The sequence below is a fragment of the Spinacia oleracea genome, chromosome 1, assembly GCF_020520425.1.
Source record: "Spinacia oleracea cultivar Varoflay chromosome 1, BTI_SOV_V1, whole genome shotgun sequence".
Lineage (NCBI taxonomy): Eukaryota > Viridiplantae > Streptophyta > Magnoliopsida > Caryophyllales > Amaranthaceae > Spinacia > Spinacia oleracea.
Genome location: NC_079487.1, coordinates 758,770 through 785,131, shown reverse-complemented (window position 1 = coordinate 785,131; position 26,362 = coordinate 758,770). Strand labels below are relative to the sequence as shown.

At 36.9% G+C, this 26,362-nt stretch overlaps 1 protein-coding gene across 1 annotated transcript; it reads left to right on the top strand.

Moving 5' to 3' along the window:
• On the top strand, positions 1-26,332 carry LOC110777583 (protein farnesyltransferase subunit beta). Its single transcript, XM_021982184.2, has 14 exons — positions 1-367; positions 444-530; positions 997-1,102; positions 3,583-3,618; positions 5,875-5,957; positions 6,309-6,362; positions 10,397-10,448; positions 14,539-14,603; positions 14,766-14,822; positions 14,930-15,002; positions 16,466-16,552; positions 16,628-16,784; positions 18,440-18,567; positions 25,464-26,332. The coding sequence occupies exons 1-14, from the start codon at positions 258-260 to the stop codon at positions 25,698-25,700; spliced, it is 1,332 nt and encodes a 443-aa protein (XP_021837876.1). The 5' UTR covers positions 1-257; the 3' UTR covers positions 25,701-26,332.
• The last annotated feature ends 30 nt before the right edge of the window (positions 26,333-26,362 follow it).

Here is a 26,362-nt window from a genome sequence, read left to right as displayed (position 1 = left end):
TTAGTTACCATGCCCAAGTTCAGTTAAGAGAAGGGAAAAAAAAGTTAGAAATTTAGCTGCCAATGTGTTTTGTGTCCATCTTCTTCGCCTCTTCAGTTCTTCATTCTCCCCTAATTTCACACACTAGTTTTGAATTTGATACCCCTAATATCTGTCTGTCTTTCTTTCTTCTTTTCTTAAGATCTTATTTTATTTAATTGGTTCAAATTGGGTAAAAGTTTATCAATTTGTAGTTTTTCCCTAAAACGGGGCTGGCAATGGAGGTGATTCCAACAGTGACACAGAGAGAACAATGGATGGTTGAGTCTCAAGTCTTTGGCATCTACAACAACTTCAAAGAGCTCCCCAGGAGAGCTCAAACCGTCTTGTTGGTTTTCTTTTCTATAAATATATATTTTTTCTTCTGGTTGTCAATTACTCATGTATTTTGCCTCTTTTTTCAGGCTGGAAATTGTGTGTGATAAGCACACCGAGTATCTCACCAATGGCCTTCGTCGCCTTCCCCCCTCTTTCTGCGTTCTTGATGCCAAGTGCGTTTTTTTCCCTTACAGAATACTTCTACATATTTTAAGTTCAATAATTTTAGATTGGTTCAAATTAAGCTTATGCTAATCACTCAATGTTAGTTAAATTCGATCATTTAATTTGAAAGCTGATAAGTTTAACTAGATAAGATCAATTCCATTCAATATTAAAAGTAAGCTTAGTTAAGATCTATTGAGTTAAGATAAGCTGGGTAAATAAGCCGAGATCACTTTGCTCAGTTATAAGTTTGGATAAGCTATGCTCTCAATTATCTGTAGGAATTTTAATATCAAAAGAACGCGGCTGAAATGTCTGGAAAAAGTGGTCATTGTGCTATAAACTACAAAGAGTACTCTTTACAATGAAAATTCTTAGAGAACTACTTAACCAACCTCCCCTCCCCCTACCTCTTCTCCATCTCACCCATGGAGGCGTGGAAAGTTTTTGAAAGATGATACCTTTGTTGCGCAGTCGACCATGGCTATGCTATTGGATTCTTCATTCACTTGCACTTTTGGGCGAATCTATCGATGTCAACTTGAAACATCATGTTGTTGATTTTCTCAGTCGATGCCAGGTTTGTTTACATCTCATTCTTATTCATTCATTGTGTTATATAGTTTGAGAAATTTTAACGCGTGATGGTGGTGCAATACACAAATAGTGTACAACAAGGTGTGGGTGATTGTCTCAAGCATACACTTTTTCATAAGTTATTGTTTGACATACCTTGGTAGGTTCTTGTTCATCTTATCTTTTATGGTTATATACCAAGGTTACTATGGAGTATGGGCACAACCTCATGGTTTTAGCACTCAATGTGCATTTAAACCATGCTGGGCTAAACTAAACCAAGCAAGTAGGCCAGTTTTTTCTTTTCACGTGGCACTTATATTAGAGATATGTGTAGCTTGGAGATGCACTAGGAGAATCTATGATGGCCTAGGCTCATAAAATCTATGAAAAAGTGTATTTACTCGTTCATGAGCTTACCACTACATTTTAACTTTGGCATTGCCTAGCCCATTCTAACGGTTAAAAGTCCTAAACTTGCTGTCAATCACTCCAGTGGATCTGATTTCTCTTGCCAGGCTCCAATATATGACTGGCGGAGGGGGCCAAGAGATATAAATACTGTTGCCTCGTAGCGGAGCTGTCTATGATAAGGTGATCCACATCCTATCAACCAAAATATATTTCTAGGTGACCTTCTCGTGATGCGGTTGCAGATCAAGCCTTCTCAACACTATCTTTAGTTTCTTTGTTTTGATATACATGCTTTTGCTTGCTCATCAGGAGTAGCATTTTACATGTAACAAAAGAGAATACTTCCTCCGTTTTTTTATTGCACCATTTGGGTTGGGCACAAACATTAAGAAAAGAAGTAAATAACAAGAATGCCCATGTGATAACAAACAAAAAGGTAGAAAATGTTAGGTATTAATGGTAAATATAAAATGCATGTAAGGGTAAAATGGGTATTTGGGTGCAAGTAATATGCAACTTCCAAAAAAGGAAAATGGTGCAATTAAAAAATACGGAGGAAGTATATGTTTTTGGCATTTAGAGTATTTGTTTTTACTTGTCATTTTGATATTTCTATACATAGGAACTTCCTATATTTAGAAGGTTGGTATTGCAATTTTGATAAGTTACTATTTATGGAAACTTTCTCTAAAAGGAAAGTTAACAACATGGTCAAAGAAAATGTGGTTGTCAAGATGGTGCATGGGCAAATATCAAGTTGGATGGAACTTTGAGACTTCTGGTTTGAAGTTTATTTTTGTATGTAATTAGAACATAGTTACTTTAGACTTTAGAGCTTTGTTATGTGTGAGTTCTTAGTCGTATTAGGATTAGAATCTGATTTGTTCTAGTGTTTGAATACAGAACGAATCTTAGGCTTGTTAAAAGTTCTTGGCGCGGTTTGTATTTGCTTATTTAAAGGCTAATTCCTACATGGATAAGTTAGTTTATGGTTGAATTGTTTTGATAAACTTATGCTATATCGTTTTAGGAAATTAGACCAAATGTACACGCGCGACTTGCCGACTTGTGTGAACCTCTAAACCACGATTTTCAAGATCTATCCCAGATTCTTAGCTACTTGTTATTATAATTCGGGAGCTGTTAGACCAAAGTTCCTTCAATACGTCTTTGATACTCGAAGCCATATCACTATATCTGCTCTAAACTAGAAAGGTCCTTTTGTTCAATTTAGAATGAAGAAAGGGAGGACATATCAATAATTTTATTTATGTTGATATTGTTTTAGATAACAGTGTTTTTTACGTAGTCCACTTGCTTTATGTGTAATACTAGGAACAAGGTAGAATGTGCCACTTTGAACTATCCTACACGCAAATAATATACTTCATCTATTTCGTTTTAGTTGCAACATTTTTCTTTTCACGCTTGCCAATGCATAACTTTAACAATCAATATCTTTAATTAGCGATAAGTAAAAAAATATAAACAATTGATATAGGGAAACTATACATTTACACGAATCTAATGAGATCCCTCATGAATATGTTTTTCCTTAAGTATAGATCATAGAAAATAAACAAATTAGAGTATGTGAATAGTGGAAAAAGTAAAGTGTTACAACTATAAAGATACAAAGGAAGTATAATAAATGTTTAAACCACTTGATTATATTTGCTTCTCCTTGCCCTTGAATCTTTGCAATTGAAGATAACATTTTAAAGAAGCTTTAGAAACAAGATATGTTGTGGATCGGGTTATGAAAAAAATAGTGGGAAGTGGAAATCCGACCATCGAAGATTTTCCATATAACTAATATTGTTTTGACATAGGTAAAGGGTTTTCTAAAGGATAAAGGTCACAATTTAGATAATGGCCTAGTGCTGATAAATGTTTGTCATCCATAATTTGACTTATAATGTTTGCTACTGTTAGGTGAGACATGTGATTGTTTTTTATTTTACATGTGATCCTCACGTAATGAATGTTAAGATAGTATGTCCTTTGTTGTCTTTGACTCTCAAAATTGGTTGATGACAATCTTGCCATTTATGTTGAATTTGGATGCAGGACCCACTTGGTGGATATGGTGGTGGACCGGGTCAGGCAAGTATGCTCTTTAATTTGCATATATATTATTCATCTATTTTGATAAGTTTTACTATAATGGACAAGCAAGTACCCTATTCAATTTCATATGCTGGAATGCTGGATGTTCTTTGTCATGAAGTCGTTTATCTAAAAACTCAAGAAAATCAAATAATGCTTAAACTTTGTTACTTCTCGCTCTATTTTTTCTCAAGTAGGCTGCGTGGACACTCGGAGACTGCGAAGGTCTGAAACTTGGTTTTGAAATCTTAAAAAACATAATCATAGAAAACGTTTCTAAAGAAAGTGAAACAAATGATAAGTTAGTGCGATATATGCTTATAAATGTTTTAGAGTTTTTCACAAAACCAAGAATACACTTTTATGAGTGTAGTGTCCTCGCATGTGTTTCTAAATTTGAACAATATTCTTACAAACGTTTGGGAACCCTATTGTGTCTGACAATTGAACATGTAACCAACGTTGAGAAGCTAATATTCCATTCCAACTATGTAAAAGCGGAAAAACTATAACATTAAAGCTCTACAATGGGAAGCTGTGTTCTTTTGACTCTCTAGGCACGGGAGAGAAACAACGTAAAGGTTGATTAACTATCTTTCCCTCCTCAAGGCACAAACTCCGAAGACTTCCAATGAAAAAGTTCCTCCTCTTATGATTATCCTTTATATTGTATATTTCATGATTTTATTTTATTGTTAATTGAGATTCCACTTAATGGATAGATTTTGAAGAAACTATCATCACCATCTCTTAAGTTATGGGTTGGTATTCTTATGATTATCAATGCTTGACATGAATGGTTAGTGATATCTTTGGTTACTTTCATTCCTCCTTCCTCAAAAATCGTGTAATTCTATTTCACTTAGAAATGCTTTCTTCAAAGGAAAACAATGGAAGAAAAGAAATGTGAAATGTGCCATCTTAAAGTTTAAGAAATAGGGTCATAAAATATAGAGCAACAAAGTTATAAAGGAGAGAGGTTTGGGAAATACTATGGCCCCGCCGCCCTGTTTGGCAATTAACTGGTTTGACAAGTTGCTAGGTGTTTGTATTAGCTGGTTTGACCGTTTGACTAGGTGGTTTGCTTGTGTAAAAGTGTTTAGTAAATAAGTTGTTAGCTGGTAGTGGTTTAATATGTAAAATGAACATTAAGGACATTGACATAGAAGGATGTAGGTTGTTATGGGTTGTAATTTTTAGACAATATAAGGACAAAGTTGTCATATTAAACGTTTAAACCCACTTCTTCAAACCTCTAATGCAAAAGCCTCCTATATTGAGCTTTTCCAAAATTAGATTTTTCATCTCAAAACTCTACCAACCAAACACTCCTATTAACTTTTCGAAATGGTCAAACCTCTAATTCACCTCAAACCTCTTTTTTTTTTTTCTCCAAACCTCTCATAACCAAACGCCTCCTATATTATGTTATGATGACCTTTCATTTACGGAAAACTCTTTAGTTGCTTTTCTTTCTATAACTTACATCTACAACTATCTCCGGTTTCTCAAAAGGAGAGAGTTGGGTAATGGAGAGAGTGTTGTCTGCCTTCATAATGGATTGGCCGAAACACAAATCAAGAATTTAATCCCTAGCCTTGGCCCATGTCTAGTTAGTTATTGAGGGAAAAGGTTAAAGGGATTGTTTCTTGACTTAAGACACAAACATTTATATCTAAATCACTACAAAAGATGTAGATGCTAACCAATATAAAAATCATATTTTAAGGCCGAACTTGAGCCACAAATCTCAAATCGGCGTACAAATATGTTAGACAAACTTGTGAAGAGAGGGAGAAGAAGAATTATCTTGTTGTAGCATACTGCCCACTAGCTCACACCTCTGAAAAAGATCACTGCTGCCTTACAGCAGTGAGTTCAAGCCTCCAGCCAGGGTGAGATCTGCGAGGAGAGGTAGGACTGTTTAAGAAACTGAGGAAGAAGGGAGGTTGAGAGAAGCTTAAATATCTTTTACCATTCTCTTTCTGTTTGTTAGTTTGTGTTTGTTGAATGCCATAATATTTGAAGGGAAAAGAAGAGATTGAAAGTATTTCCCATTTATTGTTCAGAAAAATAGCATGTCACTTGCTACAACCTTTTAGTATGCTTCTCCTTTTTCTTCTTTATTTGTTAATCCATATGTATAGATATTATATGTCCAGCTTCGACAGTGTAATGATCCTTGTCACTATTTTATATTTCTGTTTTTCATATGACTATATGAGTGACTAGAAATTTTGGTTTTCTGCTCAGATGCCTCATCTGGCAACCACATATGCTGCTGTGAATTCAATTATCACAGTGGGAGGGCGCAGAGCATTGTCGTCTATTAACAGGTAGCCAATTATTACATTAGAACAATTGATGGTTCCATAGTTGTCTTTTTATGCATACACATGCACGGAGCCATAAGTAATGTACGTATTTTAATTATAGGAAATGATTGACTTGTTAGAGTAAGTGCTGTTTTTCTTCTTCTTAGTAGTTTATAATAGGGAACGGCTGTTTTCCTTAAACATTATGTCTTGGGATCCCATTTATATTCCTTAAATTAAAGTTGTCTTGGAACAATGACCAGAAGAGGTGATATCAATTGTGGAGAATGTGGATAACCTGTGCAGAAACTCGCTCATAATATCAACATCATTTATCAAGGATATTAAGACTTTTTATGTATTTTTATGCAGAGATAGATTGTATGCATTCTTGCAGCGAATGAAGGACCCAAGTGGGTCGTTCAGGTACAATACTTTTATCTTCTTCTTTGAAAACTTTTCATCCACTTGCTATGGACTGTGGAAGTCTGGTCGGAATCCCCTTCCGCCCTCTTTTTGAATGTCTAGATTCATTCCTTGTTAAGACTAACGGCTACATCCTTGCATGCTTCCATTAGTGTCATTCAATTTTGAACAGCAGCCTTTTCTAAGTTAAGTCTTTGAGCTTTTATAGGTGAGGTTTGAGCTGAAGGATTAAGTTGTAGCTAATTGTTGTTTGACCATTGGGACCTTATTTGAATTTTTTCTTTCAATATGTTATCAAATACTCCCTCCGTATTTATTTGAGAGATACACTTGGTCGGGCACGGGTATTAAGAAGAAGAATTGAATGAAATAAAATAATAAAGCAAGTGGGGTTGGATATATATTTTAATAATTAAACAAGTGAGGACCATGTCATTTTGGTGGGTGGGAGGTGGGGTGGGTTTATGAAATTATTTGTTTAATAGGATGGTGGGTCATATGGTAAATTAGATGTATTATTTAATTAGATGGTGGGGTCGATAAGTTACTAAAAATGGCAAATGTATCTCTTAAATAAATACGGCCGGAAAAGGCAAGTGTATCCCTTAAATAAATACGGAGGGAGTATGATTACATGTCATTTCTAGAACTTCTTTTAATTGATAGATAAGTAATAAGGAGATATTTAGGGAGAGATAGAGGGGTAATCAACTAATCACCCATGCACAATGAGTAAAGGACAACTTCAAACCATCATGGATCAATCGATGTACAAAATCAAGATTTGTCAAGTAGTGATCAAAATTTAATACCTTACTCCATGAACCACCCCCCACCCACCCCCACCCCCGGGCAGCGCCATACTGCCAACATGACTGTCACCCACGCTTTAAGCCTCAGGGAAAGAGGATAAAAGAGTAAAAGTAATCAGTAGACTCTTCCTCAAGTCACAAACTACGACACCACATCAAATTGCAATTTGAAACTTTCTTCACTTAGAGTTAATAACTTAAAATCAAGCTCTAGTAGGCATTTGTCTTCCAGATTTTAGTAGAAGAGATGACCTAAGACTAATTTATTATTTTGTTTTTAAGGAAATTATATAAGCGTATCCTATATAAAAAAGCTAGTATTCCCCATAAGTTATGTTATTCCCAAAAAGTCGTTCAAAAGTTATGTTGGTTTGAGAACTACAAATGAACACCCGCATACAAGTTCCACTTTCTTACAAATATCAAGTATTTAGAAGGAACCAATCGCTAATGTTGAATCTAGGATTTTCATTTAGGGATAGCACATTAAGTTTCTTAAGATTTGGTACAAACATGAGGTACGGTCATGAATGTACCCATAACATCATTATCCTATGCTACCAAAAAATACCCATAACAAATTAGTGATGGCACTACTATTGACGCACACCTGTTTGAAAAATTGTATCGTGAAAATTACATTCATACATTATCATTACCCCATTGCCTCAAAGAGGCTCCCACAAGAAGCGGGGTAAGGGGGGGTCGGGTGTACGCAACCTTACCCCTGCAATTGCAGAGAGGTTGTTTCCAATTGACCCAAACGCGATAACGGGATGACAACGGGACGACCATCTTTTACTTCATGGAAAGGAAGCGAAGAGGTTTTAAGAGCCATTTTGAAAATTATATAAAGTTATTAAAAAAAATAAGACGTAATATTTCTGATTTATTTAAAATTTTATATTAGAGTTTAGGCATTTAACTTTTAAATTAACTAATTTTTTTTGCAATTTGACCGAGAATCTAAGCCATAAAAGTTGCAAGAAAATAAAAACTTTATATTTACAAAGTAGTCATTCATGACATCAATTTTAAACTTAAAAAAGGACTGCTATACAAATCAAATGAACAATTTACCACATGGCACGTATTCTAGTATGACTATGCCACATGCTACGAATGATAAAGGGGTTCCTAGAAGAACCCCCTTTCACTAATAAGCCCCCCCCTCTCCTTTATTCTGAATCATGTTTGCTTAGCGTTTACATCTTATTGGTCAAATTTCTCTCCAACCCTCTTTGTCACTGTCCGAGTGTTTTGACACCGGATAATGTGGCGCGCTCTTGCCTATGGGGCGACAAGAGAGAGGGTTGAGGGTCAATTGGGGTGCTTGTGCGTGGACAACGGGCACAAGAGGACCGGCGGCGAGAATGTATTTGTTTTGGAGAGACTTTGTTGAGTCTTGAAAAGCTTAAAAACATGCGACAACACAATATCTATAAAGGCTAACAACAACGCAAGTAATTAAGCAAAGGTAACTTCTGATATTGGTCCATACCCCTCAATACCCCTCATAGAAGTTTATTTTGAATTAACTTCCATTGAACGCTGGAATATTGACAAAAACATACTAATTCTATCTAAAACCTAGAAAATTATTAGAAAGGTCCTAGAAAGCAATAAATAAGCAAAATACAAGTAAATAAAGGTTGGATTCTAACACTCTTGCTACTCCACCTGACATAGGAAGGATGGTTGCACGATTCGACGAATAAGCAAATCGTCGAAAACTTTGAAAGGATTTCTACTAGTCGGGCTTCCGGTGTCCGAATGCTTAATAAAATATGTTTTCGGAAAGGAAACAGGCAACGAGTTCAAACTAGTCGAGCTTTCGGTGTCCGAATGCTTAATAGAATATGTTTTCGGAAAGGAAACGGGCCAACGAGTTCAATTTACAGCTATGCTGTGACTTAGGGGATTTTTAAGCCATCCGAGTTCGTTTAGAGCTCAAAAACTGCAGTTTAATTATTTTCGGGTTTTGTTTTTAATTCCTTTTCGTATTAGGGTTATGTGTTAATTATTTAAACACTTTTGAGTCGTCATTAGAAATCAACTATTCTTTTGATAATAAAATTCTGAGAGTTTATCTCTTTTCTGGTGTATTCCTGAGCTTTTACAGATTTATCGCTTGTAAATCTGTTTGTTCGTCTAAAGATTAGCGCTTGCTTTTCTTTGATAATTCCGACTGCGTCACCACCATTTGGAAAATCATCATGAGCTTCATCGTTGTAAAATCCCAAGCTTTTGTCCCGTATTTCATTCAATAAATACTATAAATACTTTAATTAGAAACATAATAGCGAACTTGAGATACATGCCATTGGGTTAATTTTTCCGAGATTGGGGTGGGGGCTAGCCACTACATTTATCCACCCCTGATCATATGAATAATATTGGATCATACTGAGGAGTGCAAAAAAATTATAGTTTTTGTCTAGTTTAGAAAAAGTCACTTTAGGGTGAGCATGAAATTTCAGGGAAAGATAATATTCTTTAAAGATACTTTTTCCTTGTTTAGTAAAGGAATGTAACGTTGGAGCATTTCCTCATTATCTATTTCCCAAAAGGCTAAAATGGAAGGGTTTACACGGTAAGTATGATTTAATGTAGGGGCTGTAGGGCTTATTGGAGGTTTAAAGTTGAGCTAACAACCTTTTGATGCATAAGGAATGATTGGAGGAAAAAGAATGCTAGACAATATAGCTCGATTGCAACACAGTCACCTATACAAGCTTGATACAATTGGAAAAGGAACTTTGGACAAATACTCTCCAAAGGGTGGGTGTTTTACCTCGGTCATGGGTATGAGTGTGCTAGGGGTTCTCGATTTGACTCTGCTATATATTTAACCTTGCTTTCATTTTGTTATCTAGGGCCTAGATTAAAAGTTGTTTTGGGTCTTAAGTCTTATAAATTTGAGTATTTCTTCATTGGGAACTTAATGATCCTTCTACAGTGGAGAACCTTTTATCCTTTGTGGATTCTGTCCCGTTTTGATTAATCTCTACTACAAATTTGATTCTTGAATCAAGGGCTTTGCAGTCAACTTGATTCAAGTTCAGATTATCTTAAGCCCTTGTGCTTCGTAAAAAACACAAAAATCCACACAATTTGCACCTAAGTATGGAAGCCAATTGATGAAATGAGAAAAGATGGAGGAATTATTGTTTTTAACTATTTGTTTCATGTGGCGTGCTTATTCGTCATTTGCTTCTTCAGGATGCATGAAAAGGGAGAAATTGATGTCAGGGCATGTTACACTGCAGTTTCTGTAAGACTATTCTTATCTTGTACTTCTTCTCCCTACATTTAGTTCCTTTTCATGTATGTCATATCATAGGCAAGAATCTTTATCATACTGTACAGTGTACAAAGCCAAAGAACAAGTTGAGGTGCAATCAACTTCAAATGATTGTTGTGGAATGTGGCAATCATACTGTTCACTACTCAGCTTGGCTACCCAGGGGCTTTCATTTTTATTTTGGACTCATAAGTCATCTCAAATTTTTGTGAACGATAAGTTGTGCTTGTCACATTCACTAATTGGTGGCTGAATTTGGTGATAAAGATGATTGTTATTGTAACAGCCCGCTCTTTCGAGCTGTTAATAAAGAACACTTAACCCTTAATGATCACAATTAACTCTTAACATGCAGCTGAATAATTAACGTTTAACTTAAACTCGATCCTGGACCTGTGGTTTATGGGCCCAAAAGAACAACCTCGAATAACTTGAATAAATAATCCTTAATTCAATAATAATTTTAATTCACATCCAAACTTACAACCGATTCATAAACTATCTCATACATGCGTACAACCTTAATTTATAAAACACAATTTACAATCCCTTAGGTACAATTAAGCTCCAATTGAATTCCCACCCGAGCTTCCACACAACCTGCTTTACAAAGAAAAAACAATAACAAAACATCCAAAATGAGTGGAAAACTCGTAAACTTTACTTCAGCCCGTCAAAATCATTTTATTTCAAAAGCCTTTTGTTAAAGAGTTTTCAAAACATAACTTGGTAATTGTTCGGAAATAGACTTTTATTATTCGATAACGTTAACTGGCATTGATCATTTCCTTCACAAATCAGTGACAAGAACAGGCTTTTGCCACAAATGTAACTTATCACAAAACACAAAATATCACACATATTCGACCATTCCGGTCTTAGCTTTAATTTCAGTATCTTTCCTCTGTCTGTAACTTGCCCACTTTTCTATATCCGTTTATAATCCAATGCCAGAAAAACAAATACGAAACACATTTTTTAAATTTACAATATCCTTTCAAAGCCCATTTCAATACAAAAATTATTCCCAAACAATTCCACCAACAATTTCTCAATATAGATCAAATTAAACAACAATGCAATAAAATGCAATTCCTGATATTCATGGCCATGGATATGTGATCATATAAAATAAAGAATAAATTTCAAACACACACGGGCACAAATATATTTTGCTAAACATAAAAGTTACCTCAAATGCAATTTAATTCCATAATGCACAAGAATAATCTTATTTAACCTCCCGAATTCATAGTCTTTTATCACCATCGATTAGCTTGCTTTGAACTCCTTAATTTATCTCCAACAAGATACCTCGATCAAACAATAATCATAGCTATCATCAAAAACTTAATCAATCAAATTACATACCTCAACTAAATCCTCTTTTAGAAAACCTTATATAAATCGTAGTTAAAATCAACTCTCAAATTAGTTTTAGTAAAACAAATTCGGTTTATTTAGATAATAAGAGAAGGGAGTACCCATTATTATACTATAATCATAGTTAGTTACCATTTTCACTCTAATTAGATAAGTAGACATTACTTCTTCTTTTTTTAGGGAAAGTAGACATTACTCTTAATACTCCTTTGTAAAAAAAACAGTTAGAAATCTTATTTTTAATATTTGGAAAAACATTAATAAAACTTAAAGTCTTTAAAATCTTATTTTGCTAAAATACTTAACGGTAGGTAGCAGCACACTAGGACTTTAATTAGTTAATATTGGTATTGGGCTTTCAAAATTAAAAGTGTAAAGAGGAAGAATGGGCTTGAGACTTTCACTTTGCAAGCTGTGAAAGGACATCAGCAACAACAAGCGACATAGTAGCAGAGTAATAGGAAAAATTTCACCAACACAACCATGATGCCACAACAATCGTGGCTGGGAAGCGGAACATCTCCGGCGAGGTGGCGGTGCAACCACATCGTGCAGTAGAGAGGAGAGGGAAGGCTGCGGCGGTAGTACCGTACTCAAGGAGGAGGCAGAGGAGACAACAAGCATCTACAACAACACCAAGCAGCAATCAAGGTGGTGCCGGTCTGTTAGTGCCGGCGAGCTTCAGAGGGAGGCGGTGGCAGAGGAAGGAACACCGGCGAATGAAAATGCAAAGCACCATCGGTGAAGGAGAGAGAACTCGAAAGAGATCTATAGGGTTTTGGGTTCCCTTTTATTGAAATTATGGATTGAATGTTTGAGATCACGACATGGGCGAGGACAATACTCAATAATAACGAAATAGATTAGCAAAATGGCTATGGTGGAAGAGAAACTCCTGGAAGATGAATTGGAGCATCTTTTCTAAATTTCGTTTCTTTCATTGATGGAAGAGGAGCAGTTTAATTACAACAAGGCAATGAATGCATCCTGGCATTTCCTAAGGTCTCCACACGTGGGTGAGATGAGGAAAGAGGAAGGGAGGGCAAAATTGATATTATAATCATAAAATTTAATCTAGATAAATTTAATTTAATCATAAAATTTAATCGAAAATAAATTATTTTCTCTTAAAACACATCTCATATAAACTTTTTAATACAAAGCTTAGCTAATAAAATAACTTTATAATTAATTAAAAACTGCTTTAAAATCTGGGCTATTACAGTTATTCTCTAACTCAAGAAGATGGTAAAGTTTATAATTTGTTTGGCATATCAGAACTTATTTCTTTTGTCCATTTCTGATGGAGCCAAAGATTCATTTGTTCTTTTGGCTTTGGGATGTAATGGACTAAATCAAAATGACTCATAAAACCTTTTCGCTTCCTTTCCATGAAGTAGAAGATGGTTGTCCCGTTATCGCTTTTGGGTCAATTGGAAACAACCTCTCTGCAATTGCAGGGGTAAGGTTGCGTACGTCCTACCCCCCCTTACCTCGCTTGTTGCGGGAGCCTCTTTGAGGCAATGGGGTAATGATAATGATGAATGATCGGAACTTATTTCTTATTTAAGATAAGTTTATGATATTGCTAAAGAATTTTCGACAAGATAACAGTTTAGATAGTCTCTTATCGACAAGATAAATTAAGTTCTTACATTTATATAACTGGGAAACATTTTTCAACGGTGGGATAACATATTTGCTTTCAAGATAAGGACAACTGCAGCAGCTTGAAAGATATCCTGATACAAAAGAGATACAGGCAAAGAGTCCAAAGTACTCTCTAAAGTCAAATGATCAAGTGGTATTAAATGGATGGTTGAGGTTTTCGTTTAACCACCCAACGAATGAGGCAAGAGAGAGCTAAGACTCTAAGAGTACCGGGGGGGGGGGGGGGGGGGGGGCTTTGTAGGAGAGGGGAGCACCAGTGTTTTAAAAAGCACGCCAAGTCCTTTAGGGTGATGTGGCTTTTTGAGTCTAGAAGAAGCGATTGCGATGAAGCGCAGCTGAGTTGCACAACAATTGTTTCTCAATTATATAATTTCCTTGGTGCGCCTTGTGCTTTTTTATACATCGGAGGACACTGAAATAAAAATTCACGGTTGGGCGGGTACAGTTTGGTCAAAGGCTCTGTTCCTCTGTCTAACATTGTAGTCGCCCACACCTCTGCCACGGCAGAACTTATTTCTTTTCCTGTTTTGTACTCCATATTCTATCCTAAATAGTGTCCCCTTTTCTCTTTTATTTTGTAGCAAAGAAATTTGTCTTCTTCTGGTGGGCCATTGATAACTCTTTCCCCCTTGTGTGTGCAAGTCCTTTGTTTATCTTTTCCTATTGGATCTAATATCTTGCAAAAGAAAATTGTAATGATGCAGTGCTTTTTTTTTTATATAATAATTGCGGAAGGATAAAATATGGAGTTCATATTTTGGGGTGGACGTCCAGAGAACACAAAGGGAGAGTACACATGCAACATTATTCATAATTATCATATACTGCCAGATCGAAAAAGCTGTGTGGATTGTGTGTGTGTGTGTGTATGTTTGTTTATCAATTCATGCATCTCTTTGTTATGATCCTATTTTTGTTAATCGACTATTTACCTTACTGCACAATAGTTTCTTTACCAAGCCTGAATTTTTATTGTCCAATTCTACTCCATTCTTTTCCCGTACAGGTTGCAAGTATTCTGAACATCTTGGATTACAAATTGGTGGAAAATGTTGGGGATTACATTCTAAGGTTGGTTGAATCTAGCTTTTGGTTTTGTTGTTTCCCTGTTATTTCCTCCCTTGCCCCTTGGTCATTCCCCTTAAAGTGTTGAAAGATTTAAATGGTATACATAAATAAACATTTTGTATTGATTGCATTATCTTTCTTGATGTGGCATGGATATTTCTCCAGTTGTCAGACATATGAAGGTGGCATTGCTGGTGAGCCTGGTTCAGAAGCCCATGGAGGGTATGCTATTATTGGTTACTACATGCTGGAGTTGATGTTAACTTTCTACCATTTTCCCCTTTGTTCCTTGTGCTTTAAACTAACATAATATGTTTTGGATGCAATAGGTATACCTTTTGTGGGTTGGCCGCAATGATTCTTATCAACGAGGTTCATCGATTGGACTTGCCTGCTCTAGTTGTAAGACTAATTTATTTCTCGTCGAACCTACTTTCTGATGTTTCATATACTGCTTTGTCCCTTGAAGTCTGATTTTGATGAAACATCTAGGAGCAGTTTTAAAAAAGTACTCCCCCTGTTTATTTATTTTATTATTATTTTGATGTACTAACTTTCAATTAAGGGGAATTATTCTATTTTTCAAAAACACATTTTACCATCTTTTCTCATTTCCACAAAATATTTACACTTTTCCTCTCACTCTCTCTTATTCACACCCACCTTTTTCTTAACACACCCACCTTTTATACAACTTTCTTACTTGATCCACCATTTTCTTACACCCACTCACCCCTCCTAGAAACAAGAGTTTTTAGTAAATGGGTATTAAAAAACCCCGAGGGAGTATCCTTTTTTCATTTTTTTAAAAAAATGTTGGATATACTACCTCCGGTTTATTAAATTCTTTATAGTCACTATTTGCACCGGCCCCAATGCTTATGTAACAGTTAATATATCCAATATTTTATTTTAAAATATAAAAAAGTTGATATTTTGAAAATACACATTGAGACGACTCTAACAAGATCTTACATAATAGACATTTTAATATATGCTTCCTATGTTCTTTTTTAAATGACACAATTTTTTAGGCACGTTTGCCAATGCACGATTTCAAACATTAATATCTTTAATTTGGATAACTTTTTTTATAAAAATTTGATATTTAAAAAATATTCATTAATACGAATCTAATAAGACCCCACATGACTATGTTTTTTCTTAAATATAAATTACAAAAGGAAGTCAAAGGACCTTGTGTGAATAGTATAAAAAATCACATTATATCATGTCATAAGAAACGGAGGAAGTATATTAGTAGGAAATTTCGTTCAAAGCTTTTGAACTTTGGGGCACAATTTTAAAACTTAAAGAACTTAATGAAACGGAGGTAATACGTGGTATTTTTAGAGTTTTTCAAGCAAAAGGCACTCCTGCGAGGCCTATGTCATTGAATAGAAAGTTTGTATGTTTTGGCAAGAGGAAAGGAGTGCTTCATCTTTTTTCTTGGGTGACTTGGGTGGACAATATGTTAATTGTGTTTCCCCTCTTAAATTGTTACTCATTCCGAGTTATGTTGTCTGCCTCCCCCTATCTATCGAGTGTTTTCTCTGTTCTTAATTATCCCGCATCTGGCTGAAACAATGTGTTCCTCTTTGTTTTTGTTATGTAAATCAATCAGCCCACAAGTAAATCAGTTTGATAGGTATAACGACGAGGAATTTCTTTAGCTTTTTGGACAGAGTGCATCATTTTAAATAGAAGTCAAGATAATAGATTAAATTTTAGAGAGGATAAGCTTATAAGATTGACCAAGTTAAGTGTTCTTTTTTTTTTTTGGTTGGTATTTTGCTAGCAAGTGTTGTAAAAACTTGTGATGTTCTTATTACTGCTGACTTTTTTAATATCGAACATCGAACCAGAATTGGGTTGCATTTCGTCAAGGAGTTGAGGGTGGATTTCAGGGGAGAACAAACAAATTAGTAGATGGTTGTTATTCCTTTTGGCAGGTGATGTTAAACGTGCATGTCTGTTGGTTTATTTTGTTTTTATACACGAAACTGACATATATTTTCTGGATCAAGGGAGGTGTTTTTCCACTAATTCAAAGATTGCTGCGAAGTATTGAGGAGCAGTTGAGGATTATAGGTTGTCGAAAGCATGACAATGATTCTTCCAAAATAAATGTTAATTTACCTGAGGAGACACGTCAAATGCACAGTGGCCTTTTTGAACAGAAAGGTGAGGAGATATTTTAATTATTGTGTGTTTTGTTTTTGTCATAAACTCATAATGAGGCACTTTATTATCACTAATTCATTTTTTTGTTTAGTAATTTTGAAAACTTTAGAGTAGTTTCATTTGCACTAGTTATTAGAGTATTACTCAGTAAATGGTAGCTTCCTCATGCTGGTAGTTATCAAGTCTTACAGTATTTTACTTTTGGAATTTTTTTAAAATATAACTCCGCATTTTACTCCCTATGGTATAGCAAAGAGCCAAAGAGGGCACTCAAGGAGAAATGATTATACAGTCACCTAGGAAACAACCTAAGGAAACACAAACATAAAGTCTCAGTTCACGTTGGGACCATGGTTACCTTCTTTGAAGTTCGGTTGGGTTACATACATGATTTGGGTATGCAATACATACCTAACAAGGATCTTAATATATTGGGTATTAACTGTGTTACCCGTCATTGCCTCATCTCTACACTTTTTCTTTATATTAATCTATATTTCTGTTTATTTTTTGGCGGGGGAGGAGCTGGGGGTGTTTCAATTTTGAGAGAAAGGATAAATATTTTATAGGTCAAAGACCATGATGCTCACCGTAACTTAGAGATGGAAACGGGTCAGACTTGGGTCAGACCTAGGATCCGAGTCCGATCCGATTGATAAATGAACCCTTTTCCGGGTTCGGATCCGTCGGTAGATCCGGAGCTCAGGATCTGGTCCAAGCTCGCCCCCTCCATATTTTACTTGCAAGAGTTATTGTGAGAACAAATATTACAATCCGGAGATCTCTTATAAAGTTATATTACTATTATTAATTTATTAGTGTAGGAATTGTGATGCTTTCAGATTATGAGATTTTGCGTGATTTTGACCATATTCGTGACTTCGTGAGGATATTTTGATTTTTTATATAGTTGCAGAAAAGAGGGAAATGTTGAGAGCGAGAGACATTGCAAAAGAAGAAATGACCAGAGAGAAAAAACAAAAGAAAGCAATGTGAGGAGAGAGAAGGAAGGGTGGACTTTGGAGATAGAAGGGGTAGTTGCGGCGAGCGGCGAGCCGGCGAGGTGACAAAGGGTGTAAAAATTAGGTTCCCTTTACTTTTATATGTCAGCCATTAATTGATGAAGGCAAAATTACGCAAGCTATAGAATGTGTCGAACTCAGGGTCACACGGGTTGGACCCTACACTGCCTATGAATCCGACCCGGATCCGGGTTCGGCTCCAACTCGAACTTTTTTAGTTGGACTCGGATGTTTATATTTGGGATCGGGTCGAAATTGGGGCAGATTCGGATCAAATTTCCATCCATAAGGCGCAACCTTTGTACATATGGAAACAAGTTTTGAGCATAGAGAAAAAATACCATTTTCTCTTCCCGTCCACTTCCATTTATTTTATTTACGATTAACAATTAATCTTGAACCAATTAATCTTGATTCTTGAAGGTTGGGCCAAAGTAATGTTAAACTATATTTTCGGACAGAGGGAATTATAATATAGATACCATTTCAATGCTATTTAAATAAAATAAAATTGGAATTAACCAAGGAACTTCTCCTCTTGTTGGATAGGCTTTCCTTCACTTGTTGTTAACTCAGCATTTGTTCTTCTTTCTAGAAGCACATAAGATTGTATGGCTGAATTTCTATATGCAGGCCTACAAGAGCCTCCTGATGTTGCAAAATTCTCTGACGTTGGTTTTGATTTTGTCAAACGCTCCGCCGATATTGGACCTCTCTTTCAAAACTTCGCTTTGCAGCAGTATATAATTCTTTGTTCACAGGTAATTTTTATGAGAGTATCTTGGTTTGGTATTCCTTGGATATGGTTTTTTTTTGTTCTTTTGATGTCGTTGCATTAGGTATATCTAGCATGTTTCAGCACCTGTAGTTACTTGTAATTTTTTGATAGCCAATTGCCCCCTTTCATGTAAAAGATAGCACCCGTTTACCATGATTGTTATAAAAGTGATCAATGATGACATATAAGTAATGTATAGCGACCCGTGCCACATATGAGCATAAAACTAAGCAACGTGCGACTTTTAACCCCGTTTTCTCGTTGGAGTGGGCGGTGCCGTACACTTCTATTTTACATCTCCATCTTTTGTCCATTTTTTTTACGATTACATAGTCTAGTCGATTCTCAAATGTCTTGATAGTAAAACCTATGAGTTTAAGAAATTTTGGCTTTTAAATTAAGGAGAAATTCTTCAACTTCCTCTTCTACTTTCCCTTTTCCCCTCGCTAACGCCTGGAGGTACAATGGACAAAAATGGAGAATTTTGTTGAAAGTGTATGCTATATGCCCATTTCCGGTCACAAAAAAGGGTTAAATGTCGTGCGTTGCTAATTTTTATAACTTGTCACCGTTGATAACTTTTATACTGCTGGGATCCTATCTAGCTAATTGTCTTTTATTATAGGTATGTGTGAAAAATGATTAAAGGATTAAAAGTCTTGCCTTGATTGATATTAATGTATGCATATATATAGTACATCATGAAGCTATCCTAATTAGCTATCCTAATTAATGTAATTCTATGTTTAGGAAACAATCCTAAAAAATAGCAATTACGTTAAAATATATCATCCATAATTGTAACATTCTAATTAAGTATAGGAAATAACAATCCTAAACAATAGCAAATATTTTCCTAAAAATATCATAACATCTCAACACCCTCACCCTCCCTCAAGTTGGAGCATGAGGTTCAAAAATGCCCAACTTGGCAAGAAGATAATCAAATTGTTTCTTTCCAAGAGCCTTTGTAAAAATATCCGCCAATTGTGTAATAGTAGGAACATATGACGGAGCAATCAAACCATCTGTTATCGCATCCCGAACAAAGTGACAATCAACCTCAATGTGTTTGGTACGTTCATGAAACACTGGATTTTTGGCCATATGAAGGGCTGATTGACTATCACAAAAGAGCTTCATTGCCTTTGGGTGGTGCACACCCAAGCTCAGAAGCACCCCTTTCAACCATTTGAGCTCACAAGTAACTGCTGCCATAGATCGGTATTACGCTTCCGCAGACGAGCGGGAAACTGTGTGTTGCATTTTTGTCTTCCAAGAAATAGGAGATTGCCCAAGGAATACAATCCACCCGGACAAAGAGCGTCTAGTGACTGGGCATGTTGCCCAATCAGAATCACACCAACCCTGCACGGACAGATCACTATCTGCATGTAACAAGATACCCTGTCCCGGAGTACCTTTCAAATAACGAACGACTCTCAAAGCCGCCTCCCAATGCTTAATTCTAGGCTCCTGCATAATTTGAGATAATATATGAACCGAGTAGGCCAAATCTGGACGGGTCACTGCTAGATAAATGAGCCGACCTACTAATCTGCGATAGGACTCAGGGTTCGATAAGAGCTCCCCATTTGCGAGTCCTAATCTGTGATTTTGCTCGATAGGGAAACCACATGGCTTGGCTCCCAATAATCCGGCCTCTGATACAATGTCAAGCGTGTACTTGCGTTGACACAAGAACAAACCAACCGAACTCCTTGCCACCTCGATTCCGAGGAAATACTTCAAAGCACCAAGGTCTTTCATCTTAAAACAATCACCGAGATAGGCTTTAAAGGTCTTAAGTGCAGCAGAATCATTCCCAGAAATAATAAGATCGTCGACATACACTAACACATTTATGTGAACATTTCCCTTAGCGTAAGTAAAAAGGGAATAATCAGAGTAGGATTGTAAGAAACCATACCCTTTAAGAGCCGTGACCAACTTTGCAAACCAACATCTCGGAGCCTGTTTTAACCCATAAAGAGATTTTCGTAACCTACATACCAAGTTTGGATCGGAACGCTCAAATCCTGGGGGTAGCTTCATATACACTTCCTCCTCAAGATCTCCATGCAAAAAGGCATTGTGAACATCCATTTGATGAAGTTCCCAATTTGTGGAAGCCGCAATAGCCAAGAAAGCACGCACCGTAGTCATTTTGGCAACGGGAGAAAATGTCTCATTATAATCAATACCGGCTTCTTGATGATTCCCCAAAACTACTAATCTGAATTTGAGCCTTTCAATATCACCGTGTGAGAAGTACTTGGTTCTATAAACCCACTGACTTCCCAACGCACGCTTACCCTTTGGAAGAGGTTCAAGAGTCCATGTACCATTTTCCTCCAAAGCACGAATCTCCTCCTGCATTGACTTTTGCCAACCTACATCTTTCATAGCCTCTTTAAACGACTTAGGATCATTGCTCGAAATAACAGCTGCAAGAAACTTTCGGTATTTTATAGAAAAATTGTCACAATTTATATAATGTGCTATGGGATAAGGAGTACCTGAGGGATGATGTGGAGACGGAGTGACGGGAGATGGACTTTCAGGAACCATCATATGAGTAACAAAATCTCTTGATAGAACCGAAGGAAATTTATCCCTCATTCCCCTTCCCATACGAGCAGACTGCCCATTGCTTGTATTGTCAAGCTCTGGTGAAACTGGCCTAGCAGTAGGAACAACATCTGGCCCAGGTGAAAGACTCGTTGAAGAAGCCTCTGTTTGTGGCGCTGATGAAGCTTCGGTGTGGGCCTGACCACCCTCCCTCAAGCCCTGTATCAAAGTGGAGTGCTTGGCATAGATAAAAAATGCGGTATCGGTCACGGTCGCGGGATCGGTCGCGGAGTCTCGGTAACGGAAATGATGCGTTAGTCGCGGACCGTGTCGCGGTTGTCGCGTAGGAATTTGAAATTTATAAAGAAGCCCCATGTCAGCCCCATTCACTACCTACCCTAGTCCCCTTCCCCTAAACCGTACACGTGACATAATTAAAATGAATTCCTTTGTCTACCTTCTCTCTCCTCTCTTGTTTTAGATTTGAAAATGGAGTTCTCTACTCTATTTCAATGGAGTTTCTCCATTTCTTTCCCTTTTCCCTTTCTTTTTGTCGAATACATGGGGAATTCGGCTGAAAACCGAGTAGATGTGAGGTTCATAACGTTTAATGCGGACAAAATTCGTTCGTATCGGTTGAACCGGTCGAGATCTCGCCGTTTTTAAAAACACCTTTACAACTCGGGATATCTCGTATCGCCAGCCTCCAAAACCTTGTTAACTCGGGCGGTACGAGTTAACTCGGGCTAGTTTTTACACCATGGTGCTTGGTCTTGGTGGGCTTGAGGTTCAGGTTGTATGAGGTTGGGGTTTTGTGTTTTGGCTTGTAGGTTAGAGAAATCAACAAAATCAGCAAAATCACTATCAATCTCACCAGTTATCATAGGCACAATATTTTCCGGGACAATATTCACAACACTTGGGTTACCAAACGGAAAAATATCCTCAAAAAACTTGACATCACGAGAAACAAATAATTCATTTTTGTCCAAATTAAACAACTTCCACCCCTTCTTTCCAAAGGGGTAACCCAAAAACACACATTTTCTACTTCTACTTGCAAATTTGTCACCTTTGGATTTTTGATCATGAGCGAAACTAAGACAACCAAAGGTGTGAATTGCCTCATATGAAGGAGGGGTGCCAAATAGGATTTCGAATGGTGCTTTATTGTGTAACAAAGGAGAGGGAGTGCAGTTTATTAAATGAGCGGCGGCAAGAACACTTTATCCCCAAAAATAAATAGGCATATTTGATTGAAACAGTAATGCCCTCCCCACATTTAAAATATGCTTGTGTTTTCTCTCAACCCTCCCATTTTGTTGCGGAGTTCCCACACATGAAGTTTGGAATAAAATACCAGTTGTACAAAAATAGTCAAGTAGGTATTTAAATTCCGTACCATTATCACTTTGAACAACTTTCACAGTTTGAGAAAATTGTCGATCTACCATTGCAATAAAAGACATAAACATCCGAAAAACTTCTGTTTTATCTACCAACAAATAAATCCACACAGCTCTTGAGAAATCATCTACAATAGTTAAAAAATAACGAGCTCCACAAGAAGAGACATGTTTATAAGAGCACCACAAATCACAATGTATTTTCTCAAAAATTCTGGTTGCCTTATTGTCACTTAAAGGAAATTTGTCTCTAGGATGCTTAGCACGAAAACATATTTCACAAGCTTTACTACCCTTGAGATTACGAACTGGAGGGAGTAACTTTACTACTTTCTCTGAAGGGTGCCCCATCCTTTTGTGCCACAACTCCAAAGTCGATGTTGCGCTGTAGACAGAAACATGTTGTACCGAATCACCTTCAGCTCCATCGAAGTAGTAAAGTCCATCTCTCCTAACTCCCGTTCTAATCAGCTCCCTGGTGTGGTCCTGTATAGCACACATATAAGAGTTGAATTGGACAATACAATGTAAGTCATCATTCAATTGTGAAACCGAAAGTAAATTGCAATTGAGTTTCGGCACATAAAGAACATTTTTAAGAGTGATTTTGTCCGAAAATCGAACTGAATCAGATTGGGTCGCAACAATATATTCGCCATTAGGAAGTCCAACCGGACACTCGAACAACGCCATAATGTCAAATAACCAAGACAAATCACCGGTCACGTGATGAGTTGCCCCGGTGTCAATGATCCATGATTTCGTGGCAAACTTACCATTCAACCTGTCATCCGAAACTTGAGAATTACCAATCAAGCCCACAAGAGCTTTCCATTGTTCGGGTGTGAAGAGTTGATCGGTTGAAATTTTAGTAGAGGATGCTCCAAGTGTACTACTTGTCGCGTTAGCACGAGCTGAACCACGTCCACGACCAGCCTACTGACAAATACGACCAAAACCCACATCAACCTTGTTTTGATCAGACCACCCTTCAGGATATCCCACTATTTCATAGCAATTATTTTTGTCATGGCCATGCTTGTGACAATGAGGACAAGCAATCAGGGACCAACAAGTCGAGGAATCATGCCCCTGCTTCTTGCAGTGGCTACACACGGGCCTCTCCATTTTTCCTCGTCCTCTTCCGGACAGCAAAGCCAAAGACCTCTGATGGCTTATCTTCTATGACTGCCTTAGCGAGCCGCACACGCTCATCCTGTATCACCAGTTGGTACGCTTGATCAAGCGAAGGCAAGGGATCTTGAGAAAGGATATTGGTCCTTAATTGAGCGTACAAATCATTATTGAGTCCCATCAAGAAGTCATGTAATTTTCCTTGTTCACGTCTTTCTTGGTGCAATGATGCGGCAGTACAAGACGAACAACAAGTGCAAGAAATCAGTGGTTCATGCTTAAATAATTCCTCCCATAATACATTCAATTTTCCATAGTAATTGGTAACAGACATAGATTTTGTTTGCTCACACTTGGCAATTGAAGTCTTTAGTTGTTGAATTCTTGGGCCATTAACCATAGCATAGCGTTTCTTAAGATGCTCCCATAAGAGTTTCGCATCACGAAATTTAGACAGGGTTGATTGTGTTTGTAATCCAAGAAACCAACATTGCATTGACGGTGTTCCAATCAGATTGGGTATAAGGAGGTTGCGGTCCGGTAATAGTGCCTTCTAAAAATTCGAACTTGCGGCGCGCCTGCAGTGCCAATTGAATATCTGAAGCCCAATCATCATAATTGTCTCCATGTAAGCGAGTGGGAGTGATGAAGTCACCTGGTCGGTCTCCTGTGCCGAGAAAAAAAGGTGAATTCATCTCCCTTTTAGGTGGCGGCGATGGTGATTGTTCATCGTCGTCGGCCATTGTTTTATTGTTTTTTTTTTTGGGTGTTAGGCCATTGTTTTATTGTGTGTGTATGTGAGGCTCTGATACCATGTGAAAAATGATTAAAGGATTAAAAGTCTTGCCTTGATTGATATTAATGTATGCATATATATAGTACATCACGAAGCTATCCTAATTAGCTATCCTAATTAATGTAATTCTATGTTTAGGAAACAATCCTAAACAATAACAATTACGTTAAAATATATCATCCATAATTGTAACATTCTAATTAAGTATAGGAAATAACAATCCTAAACAATAGCAAATATTTTCCTAAAAATATCATAACATCTCAACAGTATGCATATAAGTTCCTTGGACTGCTTTTTTTTTCCCGAGGAGGGGGTGGGGGGAGAGGTAACCGCAGTTTCAATGTTTCATAACATCTAGAAAAGTTACTGGGTTTGAATTACATTTATTTTCAGATATGCAATGGTGTCCTAAAGCAATACCCTGGACTGTTTCTCCAGATGTTTTGGATCAACTAAATTTTTAGATCTGATTCCTTCATATAATTTTTTTTTTCTTCTTATTTTTAAGATAACACTGACAATAAAGGTCTTGGAGAATGGAATATCCCCTCGAACCCCACAAACATCCTCATACATGTCAACACGTGTATGAAAGGATAGAGATGTAAGTTTTGTGAGGTTTACAGGGGTTTTGATTTAGGTTACATATGTTATTCATCTAATGAGTACTTTAAGACATAAAATGCAGCTGATGCTATGCAGATCAAAGTTCTTCCATGACGGTTGTCAGAGAACTTATTTGTTTGAATTCACTTCCATCTGCTTATTAAATGTGTTGAACTAGTGCTTTGGCCAAGTTGCCTTCTTTCTCCATCCCTTTGAGAGAGGGAAATTAGAGGAACTGAAGAAGAGAGGAAATGCCTGTTGTTTATCCAGTTTGTTGTTTACTTGGATATATTGAGACCTACTTGTCTGCTAGTTGTAACTTCTTTTTTGTTCAAAACAAATATATGTGGTTGATTGGTGCAGATCATGGATGGAGGATTTAGAGACAAGCCTGGAAAGAGCAGAGACTTCTACCACACATGTTATTGTTTAAGTGGTCTCTCAGTGTGCCAGTATATCAACTTGGAGACAGCTGACTCTTCGCCTATTGCACAGGAAGTGCTTGGTCCATATTCCAATCTCTTGGAACAAACACACCCTTTGTATAATGTTGTCCTTGAGCGTTATTACAGTGCCCGTGAGCTCTTCTCACATTTGTAGGTGATGCTATCTTCTAAATACTAGAAGCCATGGAGTTAAATGAAGAGAGAAAGGGTTATTTTGATTTATATGGATATTATGTAAGTTGCTTGTGCATGGTGAGAGAGAGAGAGAAGGGTTGTGTAATATTTAAGTTAGAGAATTTTTTTAGGTAAATAATTGTAGAAGATGGTCGCAAGTAATGCATGTTTTTTATAGAGTTTTTGGCCTGGGGCATTAGGTTTTGTTGCATCCACAAGGCGACAGCAACAGGGCAGTGTAGATGAAGTCGAAGCTCAATATAATTTGAAGCTCAATAGAGCTTCACCTGCAGCAATAAGTGGTTCTCCACTCTTAAGCTTTTATTTCTCCACCAACCACTAATTGTGATGACGTTGGAACTTCCGAGGATCTTATTCGTTCTGGTGAACAGCTAGGCAAACAATTAAGATGATGTATTAAGTTCCTCATCTCTGGAAAGCTAGCAGAGGGAGGTTCTGATGGATTTTTGCAGCTGATGCTTATATGTAGATCAAGGTTCTGCCGCTTCTGCCGTGACGTTTGTTGTCACATCACTTATTTGTTGTTTTGATTTCACTTCCATCTGCTCATGAAAAATATTAAACTAGTGATTTGGTAATAATTCTACCGTAGACGTCGACTACCCTAAATATAAAAGATCT